This window comes from Gymnoscopelus braueri (assembly GCF_963280865.1).
Source record: "Gymnoscopelus braueri genome assembly, chromosome: 21".
Lineage (NCBI taxonomy): Eukaryota > Metazoa > Chordata > Actinopteri > Myctophiformes > Myctophidae > Gymnoscopelus > Gymnoscopelus braueri.
This window is the reverse complement of record NC_137623.1, coordinates 48,211,176-48,233,740: the sequence shown is the minus strand read 5'-3', so window position 1 is coordinate 48,233,740 and position 22,565 is coordinate 48,211,176. Positions and strand designations below refer to the sequence as shown.

The 22,565-nt window shown below is 41.1% G+C and overlaps 2 protein-coding genes across 7 annotated transcripts in view; both read right to left on the bottom strand.

Moving 5' to 3' along the window:
* tnfrsf11a (tumor necrosis factor receptor superfamily, member 11a, NFKB activator) overlaps window positions 1-6,977 on the bottom strand; it is a 34,508-nt gene extending 27,531 nt beyond the window's left edge. The window contains exon 1 of the mRNA XM_080417957.1: window positions 6,682-6,977. Coding sequence (XP_080274083.1) covers window positions 6,682-6,756 — 75 coding nt within the window. The 5' untranslated portion in view covers window positions 6,757-6,977. The remainder of the gene's footprint in view (window positions 1-6,681) is intronic.
* An 11,282-nt stretch (window positions 6,978-18,259) lies between these two features.
* The window catches only part of relch (RAB11 binding and LisH domain, coiled-coil and HEAT repeat containing), an 85,412-nt gene continuing 81,106 nt past the window's right edge, over window positions 18,260-22,565 (bottom strand). For all 6 annotated transcript variants that reach the window (XM_080417716.1, XM_080417717.1, XM_080417719.1 and 3 more), the window contains one exon: window positions 18,260-21,063. In XM_080417716.1, coding sequence (XP_080273842.1) covers window positions 20,943-21,063 — 121 coding nt within the window. In that variant the 3' untranslated portion in view covers window positions 18,260-20,942. The remainder of the gene's footprint in view (window positions 21,064-22,565) is intronic.

The window sequence follows — 22,565 nt, the reverse complement described above, 5'->3', positions numbered from 1 at the left end:
TGGAGCCCACTTTAAGAACCACTGATCAATTTCCCTCCCTCCCACTTCTCTCTCTCTCTCTCTCTCTCTCTCCCTCTCTCAGATGCTTTGCTGGTGTCGCACGCCCCCATGCAGTTGGTGTGGTGTTTAGTCTCAGTGTCTGCATGGCTGCAGGCGCCAGCGGCGCTCCAGCAGCACCAGTGAGTGTTTAATTACCGCCATTGAGCTTCTCACACATCAGTCAGTCGCTCATTGTTTTTAGCTGTGACCGCATCGCTAACGACGCACAGCGCTCATAGCCTCTGCACCGCAGCGCTAATCAGCAACATGTGGCCCTGTGTTGGCGTTTATAAGGAATGCTCACGGAAAGGTTCCCATACAGTGCATACAAGGCTGTTCTGCTTTCACAGCGTGACAAAAAAAAGGTCATAGTACGGCGATAATTGCGGATAAAACAAAGAGCCCACCATGGCAATTTGGAATCGTGATTGTTGCTGGTAATTAGGTTAAGCGTGTTAAGGGAGCACTTCGCCCATTTCCAACCGCCATTCCTATAACTGGTCCTCTCTAATGCTCATTATAAGACGACATCATTTCTGTCTACTCACTCTGTGTCTCAGAGGAGGACTGTGACAGTTCAGAAACCTGCCTACCAGTGACATCGTCGGTATAAGGAGGTTTGGCCATTTCAAACAATATTTCAACCTTTTATTATTAATGCAAGAACAGTGGCTTCTAGTTCAGCATGCTAACTTTCCAGGAAAAGAAAGGCTGTATTAGCCTATGAGCTTGGAATCCCCATCGACGATGTCACTGGTAGGCAGTTTTCTGAACTGTCCACAGCCCTCCTCAGAGACACACAGGGTAGACAGAAATTGTGCCATCTTGTAATGAGCATTACTGAGTATAGTTGCAAATGGGAGAAGTATTCCTTTAAATTATATGGCTGGATGGATGAATGAATTGATGGATGGATGGATGGGTGGATGAATGCAGACGCACAGAGGAGCAGATATAATCACGTGGGGCAAAAAAAAGACACGTTGCGAGGACAGCTGTGAGCCAGCGGAGACCTCATGCACGCAACTAGGACAGAGGGCACAGGAAACCATGAGGAATGCAGCCTATCGTATTTATGTTACCACCGCATCTCAACATTGGGTTGTAATTATGAGAGGCAATATGCTTTCACTCACTAAATATATATGGAAGGAAGACGGTAAGCAGTGATCCACCCTGAGTGATTACAGCCTATGATGCAGTTCAGGACAGAACATCTGACCTCAATGCTAACTTTATATCTACCGTATATGGCTTCTGCTATATGGTGAGACTTTATATGTTGATGTTAGTGTGTATATAACAGTGGTTCTCAAATGGGGGTACAGGTACACCCTAGAGGTATGTGGAGGTACTACGTGAGAGAAAGTGGAAAATGTATTTGTTATGTTTAATGATAAAATATTAAACACACTTTGTGTGAAACTGCAGACCTGCAACTTAAAAAAGACCTGACAAGGACCCCCAGGGGTCCCCAGCAAAATGAGTTAATAAATCAGTTTAAGAATCTACCCCTATTTTATACTTCAGCTACTCAAGATTAGCTGATCTACAAGCTCACAACGTGTCATATCCGTTGTGAGCTTGCAGATCGGAAAAATGATGAAAAAACTAATGTAATAATTTGGAATATTTTCCAACATTCTGTTATGAGGGTCCCTGGTACAAAATCTTCAGATATCAATTTGGGGGTCCTTGGCACGAAAATGTTTGAGAACCAAGTCTGTGTTAAGTGTGAGAGAGAGAGAGAGAGAGAGAGAGAGAGAGAGAGAGAGAGAGAGAGAGAGAGAGAGAGAGAGAGAGAGAGAGAGGCTAGACATGGATGGCTGAGCAGGTGAATAGATGAGAGAGACAGAGATCCAGAGATCCAGAGTTTGAGCATGTATCTCCCCCCCCCCCTCCTCCGCCCTCTCCTCCCTCTCCCACACACACTGTTACAACCTTTGGCTGTCATCAAACTTTTTTTTTTAACAGCGGTTTAGCTACTCCATGTTATACAACAGAGCATGACAGCGAATACACCCCCAAGTAAAAACACTCTCTCCAGGGTTAAATTAACACTAAGGAACTTGTACTGTGTACATTCCATGCACACACACACACACACACACACACACACACACACACACACTTAGCAGAGGATTTGCATAATAACTGCCACAGAGTGTGAGCCAACAGCCGTCCTCAGCAGCCAGTCTCCTGGGCGTTATAAGCCCAGGGGTTAATGATAACGCGCTGTAAAAAAAGAAGAAAAAAAACTATTGCACAACAATCACATCTTTTGTCTGGCTGCCTCTCTGATTCATCTGTTCATAAAGCTGTTAAAAATGACTTACATGTAAGGCCTATACAGTAGGTGCTCTCTCACACCAGCCATTGTTTGTGAATGAATAGATTGATTGTTTACATTGTTGCTTAAGTCAGTGATTCTAAAGCTTTTTCATTTTAAAGGAGTAGTTCACCCAAAACAGTACTTATTTTCTATCAATTACACGCCCCATGAAGCCTTGAATTCATGGAGACTTGTTTAGTTTTTGTCGCATTCCTGAGCCAATAATTTGATGACCAGCGGTCTCCGGTATAAGAGACTCAATGGAGACTCACTGGTCATCAAATTATTGGCTTAGGAATGCGACAAAAAAAACAAAAATTCAAGAAGAGTAATCGATAATCGAAAAAAAATCATTTTGGGGGTGAACTATCCCTTTAAGGACCCACAATTTACTACAGTATGCATTAGGCCACGGACCCCACCTAACCCGGAGAGTGTACAAACGGGGTCCGTTTGGTTCCATTTGTACACTCAGATTTACCAACCTTTTGCTGGGGACCTCCTGGAACCCCCTCAAGGACCCCTGGGGGTCCCCAGACCCCACTTTGAGAACCACTGGCTTAAGCCACATATAAGCCATATACACTTATCAGGCTTGTAGAGCAGCAATCTTTGCAATTGTTTCGATCACATTGCATCATTCCTTCAAATAAAAAAACAAACAAAGGTAAATCTTGCAAAACGTTCAGGCTTAGAGAGAGATTGCTGGAAGAGCAATGTTACGCTAGAGACAGATAGAGTAAATGCAACAAACCCAGCAGCCGTTTCCCAACCATGGCTAGGGGCTAATGGTTTCTTGCACTATGTATTTAAGGCTAGGCAGATCTTTATCCAGGGGTATTAAGACTGTTAAGCCATGTATTCTTCCCTCTGCTCTCTCTTCCAGGGAAGTGAGCGTTATCCTGCCAACAGCTGGGTGTCTGCAGAGAGAGATCAGGTTAGGACCTGCACACCTGAAGCAACACACACACACACACACACACACACACACACACACACACGTGTGTGTGTGTGTGTGTGTGTGTGTGTATGTGTGTGTGTGTGTGTGTGTGTGTGTGTGTGCAGTCTGCGCACACACACACACACAGTCAGCCTGAACTACTGTGTATACACACAAGTGTGACGGTCGTTTATGATGACACTGGTGCTCTAAGTGGGTTCCGCGGACCCCCAGGGGTCCTTGAAGGGGTTCCAGGGGGTTCCAAGCAAAACAAATTAATATACTGTTGCATCACATTCAGTTTAACCACTTTAACCCTATGCTATACGTCGGGTTATTTCAAAAAACGAAATGAGAAATTGTGAAAATGTTTAAAGGATTTTGAAAATTTGTAACGACACAAATGTTCTCTTCTGGGGGTCCCTGCTGGCACAAAATCTGTTCAGATGGGGGTCCGTGGCCAAATACATCATCAATTTGGGGGGTCCTTGACATGCAAATGTTTGAGAACCACTCGTTTGTGTGGACGGACGGACGGACGCATTGGTAAGTGCCAGGATGGATGCATGCATGGATGGATGGATGGATGGATGGATGGATGGATGGATGGATGGATGGATGGATGGATGGATGGATGGATGGATGGATGGATGGCTACCCCTGACTATAAAGAGCATCAGCAGCCATCTCCTTTTTAAGATAAGGGTCAAAGCATGGCTTTTAGAATATGTTGGCAGAATGGTATGGTCACTTATATTAGTAATGCGATCTTGCAATGTTGTTTGTCCGCAATGGAAATAAGTCGCAAGCCTTTCTTGTGTTTGTATCCTTGACGTTTCTCCGATGATGTGTGACACGTGTTTTTCCTGTATGACGTCTAATAAAATCAAATCAAATCAAATCAAATGGGGAGCCAGATGTAGGAAGGGGAAGCAGGAGGAGGCAAGTGGAGTTATCGAAGATAGAGACGAAGGAAGGTGAGGGAGTTGGTTAGATGGGTGACGTTTGCAAAGATGGCTGGCTGACATTGACTCTGACTGATACCAGGATGGACAGATCGTAGTAGACTTAGCGGTCTAGCGGACCAATGGGAGTGGTGGGATGTGTCTGGGTGGGTGGGTGGACGGACGGACGGAGGAAGCTTCCTGCAGTCCAACTTCATAGCATTTTGTATTTTGAGTTTGAAGACATCTGTAAATCATCCCGCATGTTGAGCCTGTTGCTCAATACTGCACAGGCAGTTTGAAATCCATTTGGAACGAGCTGTTGTGTGGAATCAATGGTCGTCAAGCTGGAGGGGATTTCTACCTACTTACTTTGGGGAGAATGTGAGTCAGTCTAAATGGTAAAACCATTGGAACTCTGTTTGCTTTCTCCTTTTTAACAATACATTACAGACGACAAGATGTTATGTCCTGTTTTCAAGCAGACATGCCTCGTTTTTACCGCATAACGTAGTGGTTCTCAAAGTGGGGTCCCGGGAAGCCCCTAGAGGTCCTTGTGGGGGTTCCAGGGGGCCCCAGCCAAATGAGGAGGACATATAGTTGAACTACAAAGTAAAAAAAAAAGGGGGTCCAACAGGGCCCAATGAAAGTCCATTGCGGTGTCCGACACATGAAAAAAGTCAAAACACCTCTGAGAGGGTCAACGTGCTTTCAACTTCCCCTCATTAAGGTATAACCAGGCCTATATTAGATTTTAACTGACCCCTTCAATGACCCAACCAAGTTAGTAAAATGACAAATAATTATATACATTATACATTATAAAAGAAGTGACGTGGCAGTTGGCATTCTATCTCAGTGGTTCACAAAGTCAAGCGAGGTCCAATAAGGACCCTCAGGGTTCCTTGAGGAGGTTCCAAATAGACCCTTACAGGCCTTTAACTCTGAGAGTGTACAGATGGAACCAAAGGGACCCGTAAGGGTCCCTTTGGTTCCATCTGTACACTCTCAGAGTTATGATTGGTCCTTGGATTTAACAAGGTTTGAGAACAGCTCTACTTCTCGGTGCTTGCACTCTTTTGCAACACATTTGGGTAAACAGAGACAGGGGGGCTTTTAATACCGAGAAGAGAAAGCGTTTGTTTCAGTCGTAAAAAGCCGTAGTAGCATTGTAGTAATAATAATAATAATAATATTAGTGATGATGACGCTGGCATGGCATTCCGTCCATGTGAGAGCCAAACACACAGAGAGCTAAGTGGTGCCCAGCAGTCCCACCACCACGACCACATCTTATGAACGACCCACCTGCACACAATTAGGTCCTGGGACTAAACAATGCCAGTGTGGACAACAACAACACGCCCTGCAGACATGAATTCATTCACATTTATTTCCACTCAGATTCTGAGCTGCTGAGGTTAGGATGGATTTTCTAAGCAATAGGAGGGCGGTCTGCCTCCCGTAGGCTGTAGCCTATAGTGCACACAGAAAAGCCGGTGTCGCACACCGAAAACAGTAGATCTATAAGTTCACATTAGGCCATGTACCATATACAAAAAGAATAAAAAATACAATCAGAAGTTTTTTTTGTTATTTTTCAGAAATGTTCAAAATGTTCTTAAAATACCAGATCTACAAGTTCAAAACACGCCACGAATCGGATATCTTCATTAATTTTTAAATAGGGCATAATAAATGAATTAATAATGTATTTTATTTTAAAAAAATGGGCCCCCCCCCATAATTTAGCTGGGGACCCCCTGGAACCCCCTTCACGGACCCCTGGTGGGTCCCCGTGCCCCACTTTGAGAAGCGCCATATAGAGAGCTGGGCCTCCAGCTGTGAGGCTCCTGCGGTCAGCGCGCTGACTGGACCCAAACACAAGTGGTTCCAGTTAGAGCGAGAGCCGGGCTGTAAACATCCTTACACAGTAATCCTGTTTGTTTTGACCAGCTCATGCATATCAAATGATGTGCTGACATTCAGCCGGAGCCCAAAGCTGACACATGTAATGTATGTCATCATGTCACACATGACAGGCCCGTGTAATGTAATGTCACACATGACATTACACGCAATGTCACACATGACATGCTCATGTCATGTCGCACATGACATGTTCATGTGTTCTTAATAAACAAACTAAACAAAACAAAACAGTTTTGACAAGCCCATAAGTTGCTATTTTTTACATTCCTATACTGGCTTAAGCTCACAACCACCCTTTATTTTTGTTTTGTTTTCAACTTTATCGCATTATAAAAGTCAATTCAATTCTATTTCAATTCAAAGGAGCTTTATTGACATGACAAAACATAGGTTTACATTGCAAAAGCCTAATTATAAAGTCAAGGTGGATCTAATAATAAGTAGGCTATAGTAGATCAGGCCTATTAAATGTATATGATGGAATGCAAGTTTACCTGTGCGCAAAAGGCGAGCATGAGGTAAGTTATCCATCCTTGAAAGATCCAGCTGGTGGAAAAAATCACTCTCATCTCTGCTGAGTATTAAGTGTTCTTTAGGACACCTTTAGCTTCAACTTTGTTTTCTTTCAGCCGGTAGAGATATAACGGGCTTCTAGTCCAGTTTTCCTCGTGGTCAGTAAAGCGGCTATCCTCAGGTGGGACAGTGTGGAGGAGCCAGGCTCCAACAGGAGGATCCTTGCTGCTGCTTCATTCCCTACATGCAGAACTCCGTGAAGTGAAACCTCTGCTCTCCTCCCTCACCCACGCCTTGTGGAGCAGCGAGCTGCAGGCACCCACTGGTAAGAACTGAGTGAGAGAGGAGAGATTATTATAACTCCTCCCTCCCAGTCCCTTGTTCTCTGTGACTCCCCCTCTCTTCTCCTCTCCTCTCCACTAGGCTACTACTACTGACTGAGTTATGAATGAATCAATGACCTGCTGCAGTGTGGTTCTCAAACATTTGTAGTTTTAAAGACCCCCTATCACACTGGTTTGAGTAAAAGTTTTGATTTATTTATTATTATTTCAAAAGATTAAACAAAATAAAACATTTCTGAATCTACAAAAAGTTAAATAAATTCATCAAATTCATTCAAATTCATTTCATGAATTAAAAACAACTTTTAAGAAGTCGTGAAAATAGTAGATCTACAAGCTCACAACAGGTCGCTTTGTGATGCGTTCACTAGTTTGGGCCCCAGGGAGACGTATGGTCAGTATCATGGTCAGTATTTAATGGCAGTATGGACAGTATCATGGTCAGTATAATGTTAGTATGGACAGTATCGTGTCAGTATCATGGTCAGTATCATGTGAGCGCATAAACCTTGTGGGCACCTCAACATTAAAATAATATGTGTATAAGTGTATGTTTGTATATTTGAGCATGAACATTGCACGGTACATCATTATCAGACCTAAATTTACCATTCAACTTCTTGTTTATGCCCAAAATGACTGGCTATCCCAGGTTTTGTAGCAATTTGTAGTATGTAGAAATATTAGGCTTTGAATGTAATTAAAATATTTTACATATTTGACCCATCATTTGTAAAATCCCAGGGGCCCACTGTTCCGGTTAACCTTTAAAGGTTCCACACAAGTTGGGTTTGTTTACCTGGATAGTGGCTGGAGGGAGCAGTGCCTCCGGGGGAAATAACAGTTCATTCCCAGGAAAGAGGGGGTGTGTGCAATAGTATGTCAGCCTCCAGATTTGCATGTCAGAATACACTGGGTCTACCTTGGCACGGCATAGAGAGGGGGAGAGAGAGAGAGAGACGTGCAAAAGGCTGAAGAAAATGTTGTCAAGATGACGGTTATGCAAATATTAAATTGCTGTGGGCATGTAGGTGGGTGTCATGGGGGACAGGGTGTATGTAGGTGGGGGTCATAGGGGGCAAGAAGGAGAGGGTGGAAGACAGGAGTAGGCTGAGAGATATTGTGTGTAGTCACACTTGCCATTGGAGTGGACATACACACAAGGATTTAACCCCTTTTTTGCATCCCTCTTTTGGGAAGGCAATTATTTTTACTCAAAATATATATTTAGTTTTCCTAGCCTGACACGCTGTCAGGCTAGGATTACCAGCCAAGGTGCCCAGACGGTTACGACAACCGTCCGGGCCGAGTTCTGAAGTTCTGCCTTCTAGGATGACAGAGGACCATGGAATGAGAGCGAGAGAAAAAAACACTACAACAACTGCAATGTTGCAATGTTGTTTTAGTAATGTTAAACAATACCAAAAAGTTTACTGCACAGAAGACTTTTGAAGAAAATATCACTTTCTTTTATTCTGTGCTCATAGCCCATGCACACAATCCTACAGCAGACGTGTAAATTAACTAAGTACATTTACTCAAATACTGTACTTAAGTGCAATTTTGAGGTATTTTTTACTTTACTTGAGTATTTCCAATTTTCACTACTTTTACTTCTACTCCACTACATCTCAGAGACAACTATTGTACTTTTACTCCACTACTATTATTTGACAACTTTAGTTACTAGTTACTTTGTAGATTTTGATTATTATTACAAAACATACAGTGGTAGCCAGTTGAGATCATCACATTGGGTACCCACTAGATCAGTACCTCTCAGGTACCCATCAAAGCCACACCCCTCTGGGGGGGTGGTTTTGCCTTGGAGGGAGGAGTTTAGCATTATTTTTTTTCCCACCGTGCAATACAGTAAGTGGACAGTAGATGGCAGGGCCGAGCAACTATTGGTTGTGGTTTACCTACTAGTCTACTTGTTCTACTGTAGAAGCCTACTATAGCAGTAATTATACTTTAAATAGTGTAATTTCTATGAGGTGTCCATAACACCATACAGACAATTTAGGCTATTCTAAACCAAGTCCTATTTGCACTGCATTTTTTCTTGTTAAAGAGACAATTTAAAAAACACGTGTGTGTAAAGGGTTTACACACACATTTCAATTTGTATTTAAAGTGAAATATCCCTTTAACTATATTCTACAGTTTAACCCAGTGATTCTCAACCTTTTTCATTTCAATTTCATTACAGTATGTATTTCATATCTATTGCTTTATTTAGGCATTTTGTATCACAATATATATATTTTCTTTTAATAAGGGTAATAATAATAATAATAATAATAATAATAATAATATCTATCTATAGGCATCTCACTTCAGCTGAAACAGTGAAGTGTTACTTGAGTAAAAGTACAAAAGTATTGGCATTAAAATATACTTAAAGTACCAAAAGTAAAAGTACTAAAATGTTTGAAAATAGTCAATCTACAAGCTTGTAGATTGGCTATTTTCAAATGGTATAAAATAGGGCTAAAGTGGTTAATGTTTATGTTTTATAATATAATCATTTATATCTGCAAAGTAACTAAAGTTTTCAAACAATTGTAGTGGAGTAAAAGTACAATATTTGAACTCTGATCTCACTCTTGGAAGTCAGTCTCACTAGGATAAGGATAATTCCTTTTAACAGGTCGTTCATGAAAGTCCTTGCGGTCTTGTTTCCAATGAGAACCTGTGAACCATATGCTGAGATAGCCTGGAATCGAACCTGGGGCAACCAGGGCCTCTGGTTCCCTAGGTGGGCTCACTAACCACTCAGCTATGGCCGCCCCTGATCGACCACTAACCACTGCACTAGTGGTGTGTGTGTGTGTGTGTGTGTGTGTGTGTGTGTGTGTGTGTGTGTGTGTGTGTGTGTGTGTGTGTGTGTGTGTGTGTGTGTGTGTGTGTGTGTGTGTGTGTGTGTGTGTGTGTGTGTTCTTTGGCTATTCAAAAATAGCAACTCAAACTACAAGCTCATAGCGTGCCACACTATGACTTTTTGAAAAATAATCTGAAAATGTATGCAAATCTTTTAATCTATATACACATTATAAAATCAAATCTTTGCTTTTGGGGGTCCCTGGAACAAGATATATTGAGTCTTTGACTGTGAGGTGGGTGTCGTTAGCCCGCCAGACAGCCAATACACTATGCATTCAGCAGAGGGACCCTCGCCTATAGTGATGCAAATGTCTTCATGGGCATGGGATGCCAGGGTTGGGGGCCAGGGTTGGGGGTTGGGGGTACTTTATTTTCCAGGGAAGGCTAGATTTTCCAGCGTAAGACAACGATTGTAATTTAGCCTTCTTTAGCTTTTGCAAAGTAGAAATACTCTGTTACAAGTAAAAATCAGGAAATAAAAATAAATACTTGAGTTGAAGTACAAAAGTATTGGTATCAAAATGTACTGGTAAAGAACTCTACAGAATGGGTGTGTGTGTGATCGAACCCCGACCACTAAACGGAGAGTCCATAGCCTGGACCGTCAGGCCACTGACACCTCACTTTTATACCTTGAAATATCTGACAGTTAACCCTACCCGACATAGCTGTAATATATATGCAGATGTACAGCTCACAACATGCCACTTCGTGTCACGATGCAAGCTTGTACATCTGCTATTTTTTGTTGTGTAGGACACACACACACACACACACACACACACACACACACACACACACACACACAGTAAAGTAACTATATAGTAGTAAACAGTCAATACGCATCAAATGTCAATTTTCCTTGCTTCTAAATTAGCTGTGAGTCCTCCTTTATCGAATTCTCCCACAAATTAAACTGAGTTGGGTTCATATCTTCACAGTAACCACATTATTATTCGCAGTCGGGCCCAGTTAGAGCCGGGCTTTAATTTTCAGGCCCGTTGAGAACTCTACTGTCTGTGTGAGAGAGAAATACAGAGATACAGTGAGAGAAAAACAAGAAGACAGAGAGAGAGGGGGGGATTTTCACTTTATTATTCGATTGTTAGAAGAGAGAGAGAGACAGACACACACACACACACACACACACACACACACACACACACACACACACACACACACACACACACGCGCACTGTTTTCCCATTCTGTAGAGTTCTTTGAAGAATAATGGCTGGAACAGAGTGTCCTACAGAACGTGTTCCGACTCCATTCGGATGCTTTTTCTACTTTTGGTACATTTTACAAGTACATTTTGATACCAATACTTTTGTACTTTAACTCAAGTATTTATTTTTATTTCCTGATTTTTACTTGTAACAGAGTATTTCTACTTTGCAAAAGCTAAAGAAGGCTAAATTACAATCGTTGTCTTACGCTGGAAAATCTAGCCTTCCCTGGAAAATAAAGTATCCCCAACCTTCAGTGTGAAGCTGGAGCTAGAATCGAACCCTGACCACTAAACGGAGAGTCCATAGCCTGGACCGTCAGGCCACTGATACCTCACTTTTACACTTGGAAATATCTGATAATTAACCCTACCCAACATAGCTGTAATATATATGCAGATGTACAGCTCACAACATGCCACTTCGTGTCACGATGCAAGCTTGTACATCTGCTATTTTTTGTTGTGTAGGAAAGTAACTAAGTACATTTAAGCAAGTACTGTGCTTAAGTAAAATTTTGAGGTTATACTAGTTACGTTGTAGATTTAGATTACTTGTAGAGCTTGTAGATCTGATATTTTCAAAAGATTTGTATACATTTTATACATTTGAAAAGTTGTGAAATGGGACATTCTACATAATGAGTACTTTCTACTTTTGGTACTTTAAGTACATTTTGATACCAATACTTTTGTACTTTACTCAAGTACATTTTTATTTCCTCACTTTTACTTGTAACGGAGTATTTCTACTTTGCAAAAGCTAAAAAAGGCTAAATTAAAGTTAGCGCCTTATGTTGGAATCGAACCCCGACCATTAGACTGCGAGTCCACGGCCTGGACCATCAGGCCATTGAGAACGCACTCTCAACAGGTGAAAGATCCACGATTCCATCTTGTACATCTGCCATTTTTTATTGTGTAGGAAAGTAACTAAGTACATTTACGCAAGTACTGTGCTTAAGTACAATAATTATTTTGAGGTACTTTTACTTTACTGGAGTATTTAATACTTTTACTTCTACTCCACTACATCTCAGAGGAAAATATTGTACTTTTACTCCACTACAATTAAATGAAAACTTTTGGTTACTACTAGTTACTTTGTAGATTTTGATTACAATTACAAAACACACAAACCACTTCAGCCCTAAATATATTTCAGCCGATTGAAAATAGCAGATCTACAAGCTCACAGTGAGCTTGTAGATTGTAGATAAATGTGGAAGGAGATATAGTCACTGTGATGCTGCTCAGTGTGAACGCGCCACCCTGTGGCTGAATGGCCACACTACATGTTGAAATTAGATACAATACATCTGGGGGCGTGTCTGAGAATCTGGGGGTGTGGCCGAAAAAGGTACCTGTGTGTGAAAAAGGTACTGTTTTGAAAATGGTGAAGAAACCAACTGGCTACCACTGTACATTAACCACTTCAGCCCTACATACATTTCGGCTATTTGAAAATAGCAGATCTACAAGCTGTAATTCGTCTATTTTCAAAAGATTTTTTATACATTTTAGACATATGATAACTTGTGAAACAGGACAGTACTTTTTGGTACTTTAAGTAATTTCTTTCACTAATACTTTTGTACTTTTACTCAAGTACGTTTTGAATTCCGGACTTTTACTTGTAACAGTGTATTTTTACATTGCAGTACTGATACTTTTACTCAAGTACAAAATGTGAGTACTTTTTCCACCACTGAATATGTGTATGCCAATATAAGTTAAAACAACCCATAACAGTGGACAAATAAAGATGCACTTCCGAGCTAGCTAACATTCCTACATAAATGAAGAATTTACGGGGGAAGACAGGAGAATAGTAATGAGAGTCTAAGACTGAATTAGAGGTAGTAAGCCCTCTGCTCTCGCTCTCTCTCTCTCTCCCTCTCCCTCTCTCTCTCCTCCCCTTCCCGTAAAAACATGCTGAGCAGGGCAGTTTTGCGGGCAGGGCCTCTCTGCAGCGAGCAAAGTTGCAATTAGGAGCTAGATTTGACTCTTAGCAATCCCAAAACCTCAGTTTGACTGTGCACACACCCTTTACACGCATGCAGAGCTTATACACATGCAGTATACCACAGCTTAACCGGTATATGCATGTTCTAATAAGTGGTGGACAGTAACTAAGTAGCCTACATTTACTTAATAAAGTAATTTGTTTTTTTCTATCAATTAGTCACCCCATGGAGACTTGAATTCATGGATATTATTTAGTTTTTGTCGCATTCCTAAGCCAATAATTTCATGCCCAGCAGACACAAAGAGTCTCCTTTGTATCTCCTACCGGCACCGCTGCCTACCGCTGGTCATCAAATCATTGGCTTAGGAATGCGACAAAAACTAAAAGTCTCCATGGGATGACTAATCGATAGAAAAAAATATTTGTTTTGGGTGAACTATCCCTTTAAGTATTTTTGGATACGGCTGACTTTCACTCCACTACATTTCTAGGAAGGGAAAAAAGTCCATTATGAATTTACCACTTAAGCCCCATTTCAAATACAGTGACAATAGCAGTCTCAATGTGACACTTTGTGAGCTTGTAGATCAGCTATTTTCAGTGGTATGGATATATTTTTGAAACTTTCCGGAAAATCTGAATTCGTTTCGAAAATGTCTAAATTCTAATACAGAATGCTGAAGTAAATTGACGTCGTGTTTTGCACTTTTGAATACTTCCAGTAGGCTACTTTATCTTGAGTACAATTCTGACAGAGCAACTTTCACTTGCAGTGGAGCAGTGGTGGAAAGTAACTAAGCACATTTACTCAAGTACTGAACTTAAGTACAATTTTGAGGTGTTTGTACTTTACTTGAGTATTTCCAATTTCCAAAACTTTTACTTCTACTCCACTACAATTATTTGAAAACTTTAGTTACTAGTTACTTTTCAGATATAAATTATGATATTATAAAACATACATTTACCACTTTAGCCCTATTTTATACCTAGGCTATTTGAAAATAGCCGATCTACAAGCTAACAACGCGTTGCATCGTGGCACGTTGTGAGCTTGTAGATCTGTAGATCTGCTATTTTCAAATATTTTAGTACTTTTACTTTTGGTACTATAAGTACATTTTGATGCCACTACTTTTGTATTTTTACTCAAGTACATTTTGAATTCTGGACTTTTACTTGTAACAGAGTATTTCTATATTGCAGTATTGGTACTTTTACTTTAAGAATGTGAGTACTTTTTCCACCACTGCAGTGGAGTAATATTTGACCAGGAGTATATACTTTGACTTAAGTACATGGGGTTGAGGTACTATGTCCACCACTGGCATCATGCTTAGAGGCCTTTGAGGTCGTTACAAACAGAAGTCACACAACCAAGCTTGTTTTGATGTCGGCAACAAAGTTAGTTTTTTTTTCATGTGGGAAGCCGTGCTGTTTTATGAGCATCAGGCTTAACATGGCCTGTATGACAGAGAGAGCACAGCCATGTGTGCATGTGTTGCTATACATTGCATGTTTTGTTTTCACAGACACACACAAGCACACACAGACACACACACACACACGCTCACAGGCTGTAAGCCCCGGGAATGCAACTTTCCACTAATAAAACACACATACTCACACTACGGAATAAAATAGCCAGTCTGGAGTTCATGCTTTTGGTCGAAACTTAATTTGTTGGGAACCACATCCCCAGAACACACTATGTAATGTGTAACACACACACACACACACACACACACACACACACACACACACACACACACACACACACACACACACACACACACACACACACACACACACACACACACACACACACACACACACACACACACACACACACACACACACACACACACAGAAGAGAGGGCAATAACAACTTGTCTTGGGCCATGGTGTACTGGTGGTTTTAGGCTTGGATGTGCGTTCCTACTGCTTGCTTTGGAAACAGACATGATCTCTGACTCACCCAAGTCATTCACATGACTAAGAGCTCCCTCTTGACGCCATTTCTACGCACACAGGGTGCACACACACGCACACACACACACATGCATGCACACACACATGCAGAACATATTCACACAGACATGGCTGCAATGCACATACTTGAATTTAAAAATGAAATAGATGTACAGTTAGTGCACAACTATTTGTCGTGCAAGTCAGCACACACACACACACACACACACACACAGGCATATTATCATAATATTATTAACCACATTAATCCTGGCTTCCATATTTTGGGCAAACACATATATATTTTTTTCTAAAATAGCAAAAATAGCAGATCTACAAGCTCAACAACACGTAACGATATGGATTGCTATTTTTGCTCGTCGTATACGACAAACTAGTGTAAGGCTCAAGTGGTTAATATTATTATTATTTATTTATTATTTAACCACTTAAACCCCAGTATCCTTATGTGTGAGCTTGTAGATCGACTATTTTCAGAAGAGACCATTTTAATGTAGAGCGAAAACAGAAAAGATACTAGCATAGAGCCCTGAGGGACTCCAGTCAACCATAAGTAAAGGGTCTAAGTGGTTAAGTGTTACCGATGATGAACAGCAATCGCCTCTCCTAATGCAAATTCCAAATCACAAATGGAGACAGACGGACGTGCGCACACACACACACACAACTAAATTGTATCAATTATTTGCCCACCTGGCCAGTTATCAGTGATTGTTGTTAAACATTTGCCTGGATATGCAAATGTTGGTGGTTATCAGACAGGGCGGTTAGTTAACTCCCGTAATCATCAACCACTACATTAACAGCATGCAGTGCTGACAGACTGTTACACCCCCCATGGGCTTGGCCCGACCTGTAGGTTATAAGCTTGCATTCCGCTACTACTGTAGGCCATCACAGCTGATTTATTATTGAAAAAGTTAAATTTTCACCCCGAATACAATGTTCTTATTGCCAACAGGGGTGACTTGTGGGTGACTCACCTGGCTGGTCTAATGCACTGTTTCGCAAACCATGGCTCAGGACCCGTTTTTGGGTCGCGGACACATTTCCATGGGTCCCATTTTTATGGGTTCCTATAAAAACAATGTAAATGATTATTTAAAAAAAAATCTGAACAAATATATATAAAACATTTTTCTAAAGATTTTCAAAACTTAAAAAAAAAATATATAGAATAGAATTATAGTGGAAAAAAGCAGATCAACAAGCTCTTGTAGACCTGTTTCACTATTTAAATGGTTAATTCCGAATGTGTTTTTGTAAGTTTGGGTCCCGGGGAGACACCAAATGTAACTTTTGGGGTCTCTGCTGAACAGGTTTGGGAAACACTGGTCGGTTTGAAAGGAATGGACTTTTAACCACTTCAACTGTACATCACTGTTGTCGAGCAGAAACCTCTCCATATTCTAACTTTTTGATCCACAAGCTCGAAAGAGCTTGTAAATACAGGTGTCTGATGTTGCTCTTTGTTTTTTATATATTGTGTCCCTGGCAATATACTTCAAATGGACGGCTGAACCTGTTGAATTTATTTTTATATTTTATATTGTTTATCCGTATTGAGGAGGTGATGAACTTTTCTAATATTGTCAGTTATTGTTGATCCGATGCTTACTTTTCTAAGACTGTGACTGAATATTCAGATTACAACTGTATTAAAACATGTTTTCTCGTTTAGTAAAAACTAATAAAATAGTCTCTTTGTTGAGCAAGTGAAGTTTTTTTTATCAGTGTGGGTGTTTTCTTTAAATCTAGTTTTATTGTGTGGGTGTTTTTTAATCTAGTTTTATCAGTGTGCGGGTGTTTAATCCAGTTGAATACAGGTGTATAATATCCATCCATGTATCCTTCTGAGGGACATGTGGTTCCTGGTCAGACCGCAAGCCATAGCCAATGGTAGAGAGATGTGTACATGAGGCCAGTACTCAGTCTCATTACTGATAGTGGATGGCATGTTAACAATTGGCTAAACGCATGGCTTTACAGGCTAGTGGAGCTGTACTGAATGTATCTCTATTTATTTGGGCCACGTTAAGGGAATGTCCCATCTGGCGGACTTTGGTCCGTTGTACTGGTCAGACAATGGCCTACATCAAAGGCTTGGAATTATGGGCTGGTGACAAAGGGAGTGTGTGTGTTTGTCTGCCGATGGCTCTGATTTACAGCCCTCAACACCTGTCCACACTTTGAGCCACGGAACGCAGTTCAACACTCGCAGTTGTTTCTTCATTGCTAACACACAAGCTGATACACACATCTAGGACTGCTACCGAGCATTCCGATTAATTGAGAAATGTATATATATATTTTTTATATCAATGAATTGATGCGAAAATATTTGTTATAATTGACTATATTGATTATTCTCAATTTTCTATCAATTACACACCCCATGAAGCATTGAATTCATGGAGATTTTTTTAGTTTTTGTCACATTCCTGAGCCAATAATTTGATGATAATAATAAAGATGCTTGTGTATCCGGTAGGAGACACAAAGGAGACTCTTTGTGTTTCCTACCGGAGAGACCGCCGGTCATCAAATTATTGGCTTAGAAATGCGCGAAAACAGAAAAATCTTCATGCTTCATGGAATGTTAATTGATAGGAAATAAGTAATTTTTTGGGTGAACTAATCCTTTAACCCCCTTTTCATACTACTAGATGGCCTACTCGGGAATGATGCAAATATGCAAGCCCCACCCGGTTATGCAATACCCATTGTAACGGTTGTCAGAGTACTCCATATTATGCCTATATGGACAACCGCCTATCTCAGCGGCGGGTACCACACGCTCTCATGTCCTCGCCGATGCGTGCGCCAAGTTTGAAGTCGGTCGGCGTATCAGTCGGATGGGCGGTTCCGGACAGCCGCCTATCCTACGACTCGAGGCCGGGACTCTCAACTCCCTCGGGTCGTCGGCGACGCGAGCGCAGAGTTTGAAGTCGGTCGGTCAGAGAGTTCTCGAGATACGCGAAGTACAGATGGATGGACTTTTAGAGATTTTGTGCATTTATTGTAATATAATCAATGAAATGGATTAGTTGGATGAACTGTTGCACCCATACATACATTCATTTACAATAGGTGGAGAGCAGCAGTCATTCAAGAAGACTTCCAGAGGAATATAGTTTAAGTACACAATTGATCTCCATTTTATTGACGCCATGACACCGATTTTCAAATGTACATCATATGGACATCATCCTCTTCAGGTCAGTGTATAGTACAGATATTTACCCATTCTCTTCAAGCAAGTCCAAAAACAATGAAAAGAAGAACTAAACCCAACAATCAGACAAGTTTACCCACGTAAAAAAAAAAAAAAAAGTGTGAGAGGTGAATTATCAGAGACACTGCAACACATATGGATCCAAGACAGAGCGTAAAGGTCAACGCATACTCTTTATGACGTCGAGGTTCGGACGGGCTTTCAAGTTCGGCGAGTCAGGACATCTGGGGGTGCACGGGTTTCTGAGAAAAAGTTCTGAGAGAGCCCATCAGAAGTTCTGAATGACGTAAATTTTATTCTGAATGACGTCGATTGTGCGAAAGTTCGCAAAACTTTCGAAGAAAAGTTCGCACATCGGAAGGAGCATGTGTTATTTATTGACCTTTATGGATGGGGACCAAATGATCAGGGTTCCCCTCGGCTTCACATTGTCAGAACAGATCAACCAAAAGAAAAGAAAAACAACACAAAAAAAGGTAGTGGTAGAATTAATGTTCATAATGTAAATATATATACATATACGTATATATATATATGCAGGACTGAAATAAAATACAACTAAAACAAAAACGAAAAAAAGAGATAAAGTGAACAGAATAAAGTGAGTGCAAATTTCTTTGGAGGTTGGAATAAAGTATGCTTTTCTTTTCTTTATTAAGACATAAATAATTTATAAAATAGAAGCTATCAAAACAAAGACCAGAGACAGACTTAAAGGCAAGACGATATATATATACGGTATGTTGATTTTTTTCGTCTTTTTTTTCTTTTCTTTTTTACTTCAAGTAGGCGATTACTTCTCAGAGCCTTAAGCCTAATTTATGCTCCGTCGCATGACGGAGTCACACGCCGGAAAAAATTGCTGACCTACAAGCTCACAACGTGTCGTACATGTGACATGTTGTTAGCTTGTAGGTCGGCCACTTTTGACGTGCGACGTAGCATGAATCTGGCTTTACAGACGTACATGGGGCATTCTGGACAAGGGCCCGGAATTTTCCGAACAGTTCAATGTTTTGTGTAGAATCCAACTCTACCAACGGAATTCAATGCAACTGTCAGAGGAGCCTTGGTTCCAAAACGGTGCCGATTTGAAACAAAGAAACAAAAAAATCAATCCAGCAGGCTAAAGTTCAGTCTTTTTTCCCAAACAGAAACAAATAAAGCTCCTCAGGAAAACAAGCGACTGGGGGTTAAAATGTTTAAATTCCAACACAATTATACAATTCTGAACTTCAGAAATACAGTAGGCTGATGCGTTGAACACCCGGCCCGTTGTTCTTCTATCGGTGGCCATATCTCAATACTGTCCATTCCCTCCCTCTCTCTCTCATCTCTCCTTCATTTTGAAATGAGAACCGCAGTGACATTCGTACATTTGTAAAATCAAAGTGACAAACTTCTTTGATAAGGGGCCGTGTCCATAGAGAACACCTTTTTGAGCCGAAGAGCGCTTTGGATATCATGTCCAAAGCGCTCACACACATACAGCGTGATGCACTCACTGTTCCAACCTATCAACCATTGAGGTGCTCACTGCTCAAAACGTCATCTGCATTATTAGCACAAATAGCTTAGCTGAAACAACGGCAAACAAGGGCTTCTCGTGGTTGTGATAACGATTCGACGTCGGGTTGTAAATGATCTGGTTTATCACACACAATCAGGAGGATCAAATGAGGTACTTTCCTTTCCAAAAGTTGAACCGTTTCCAGCTTGAAGCGCCCAGGGCGCTGCGCCAAAAAAAAAAACGCCTGGGCGTCGAGAGCGCTGACGCGCGATGGTCGGCGATAGGGAGAGGAGCGCACCAGCCCGTCTTTGCCATAGAAATACATAGAAGACTGGCGGTGCCAACTCAAAAGACGCTCTCTGTGGACACGGCCCCTAAGGCTTTCATACAGCTTTACATCATGACCGAGGAACAAAGGAGGGGAGACGCTAAGAGCAGACTGTCTCAATGTTAGGTTGTAAAAGTAAATGCAGAAGCTATTTTAAAGGTATTGTAAGTAACTTTGCCCTGTGGTTACATAACAAAACAATAAATACATGTTTTACCCATAATTTCTCTCATTTCCAGCACACTACTAAACATGATGGGAAACAAATGTATTTATTGTGTTGTTATGTAAACAAAGGGCAAAGTTACATGCTATGCCTTTATCCAGCTCCACTGAACACTTATGAGTGTTCAGCAAAACCTTCCATTTCTCCACGCTACCTTGCTGGCGTTCCCGGCGGCCATTTTAACCAAATCGACACAAACGTGTTTACAGCGGCGATTCTCAAACCATATTAATTTCAAGGACCCCCAGTTAGATATGCATTACTAGGCCACGGACGCCCCATTTGATTAAAATCTCTGGGACGCCAAGCTATACCGTAAAATTCAGTGTTAATTTAACCCTGAGAGTGTACGGGTCCGTTCGGTTCCATTTGTACACTCCCAGTCGAGACAGTTACAGTGCATTGAGAGGAAGGCGATGCTTGCGCGCTTATATGTCCCTGGCCTCTGGGCGGTCCCCAGAGAGAGCAGAGGAGGCTCATGGGATATGCAGTTGTTGTTGCAGGTTGTTGGGGCCCCGCTCCGTTCACTTCTTCCTCTGGAAGACGTTGGCGAGCATGGCCCCAGACGTGGTCAGCTGACCCATCTTGCTCAGGAACTTGGTCTTGGCGTCTTCGCCCACCAGGCTGGAGGCGATGGACACCGAGCTGAGGGGCAACACGGAAAGCAGGGTTAAACTTTTAAAGGATAAGGGTGAGTGAGATTTTTGTTGTTGTTAAAATAAGTGTTGAATAGTACTATGTTCTGTCTCACTGTCTCTCCAGCTCTTTAGTGAAGTCAGGTCACCGATTTTATCCAATCAGGAGAGAGAACTCACACAGGATAAACAAGTGAAATTGGAAGTGATGACACAAAGAAGTGAGCAGACTAAATTGGAACTGTAACACTATAAAAAAAAATCTGACTCTATAGCAATGATTACTATCAGAATATAGAGCTTTAACCTTTCAACAAAAAAGCGTTTTGTTTTAAACAAAAACATATCACCTTTAAGCCCCTGGCCTATTGTACACCAATCTACAAGCTCACAACCAGGGTTAGTACAGTTAACTAAAACTAACAAAATAATGACTACAAAAAAAAATGTTATACGAAATAAAAATAAAAATGAGGCTTTACACAAACGATAACTGAAACCAACTAAGATCATAGAGAAAATGTCATTAGTTTTAGTCTTCTATCTTCTATCGTCTTTAGTCAATACTCAGTATCCAATATTGTTCTCAAAGAATAGCAAAAAGAGCCAATCTACAAGATCACAGCTTATAGCTTGTGAACTACACGCTTGTAGATCTTCTATTTCCCCCCCCAAAACATTTTAATCTTGCCCCTGAATAAAACACTAAAACTACCACTAAAACTAATTAAAAATAAACAAAAACTAAGCCTTTTCATAAAATAAAAACTAAAAAACTTAACTGAAATTGAAAACCAGGGGTCAAACAAAATACAAAATTAAAACCAAACTATAACCTCGTCACAACGTGAGTCAGCTATGTTTGGCTTTTTCTTCAGCGATAATGGCATGGCCAAAATAGGAGCGGCAGGTTGAACGTGGTTAAATGGAGAGTGTTCACCAATGTAAAGAGGGGTGCAGCAACGCCAACGGTATGAACACTAGAAGGATGAAAGACGCCGCACACTCAAAGCTTTATTTAGGACAGACGCTCAAAACAGACCAACGTGTTTTGGACAGACTAAGCTGCATTCTTCAGGGTACAGACATATGTGTGTTTAAAAGTACACAGATGAAACCCATTTCAGATGGGTGTGAGTGTTCACTACAGATCAAAACTTCACCATCATTATATTTCATTTTTTCCCAGTATGGTTAAACTGAGAGACTGACAATTAGTCAAGACGCAGGCAACGCTACCGAGAACAAATCCACTGACCTTACGTCAAAGGGCAATTTATACACGATACAAATCACATCATTTCAACCAGAAAATGTCTCTCGACACAGTTGGAATTGACCTGAGGGACCCGACAGGCACTGACTTACTCTGTTTATCTTACTGTTGTTTGCTGAGAAAGCCTCCCCTGATCTTTACAGTCCAACGGATTGTTCACTTCCTCTTTTCTGACACACGGCTACATACAGCTCCTCTGGCAAACTGCTGTCACCCCACATGGAGGACTGACTGAC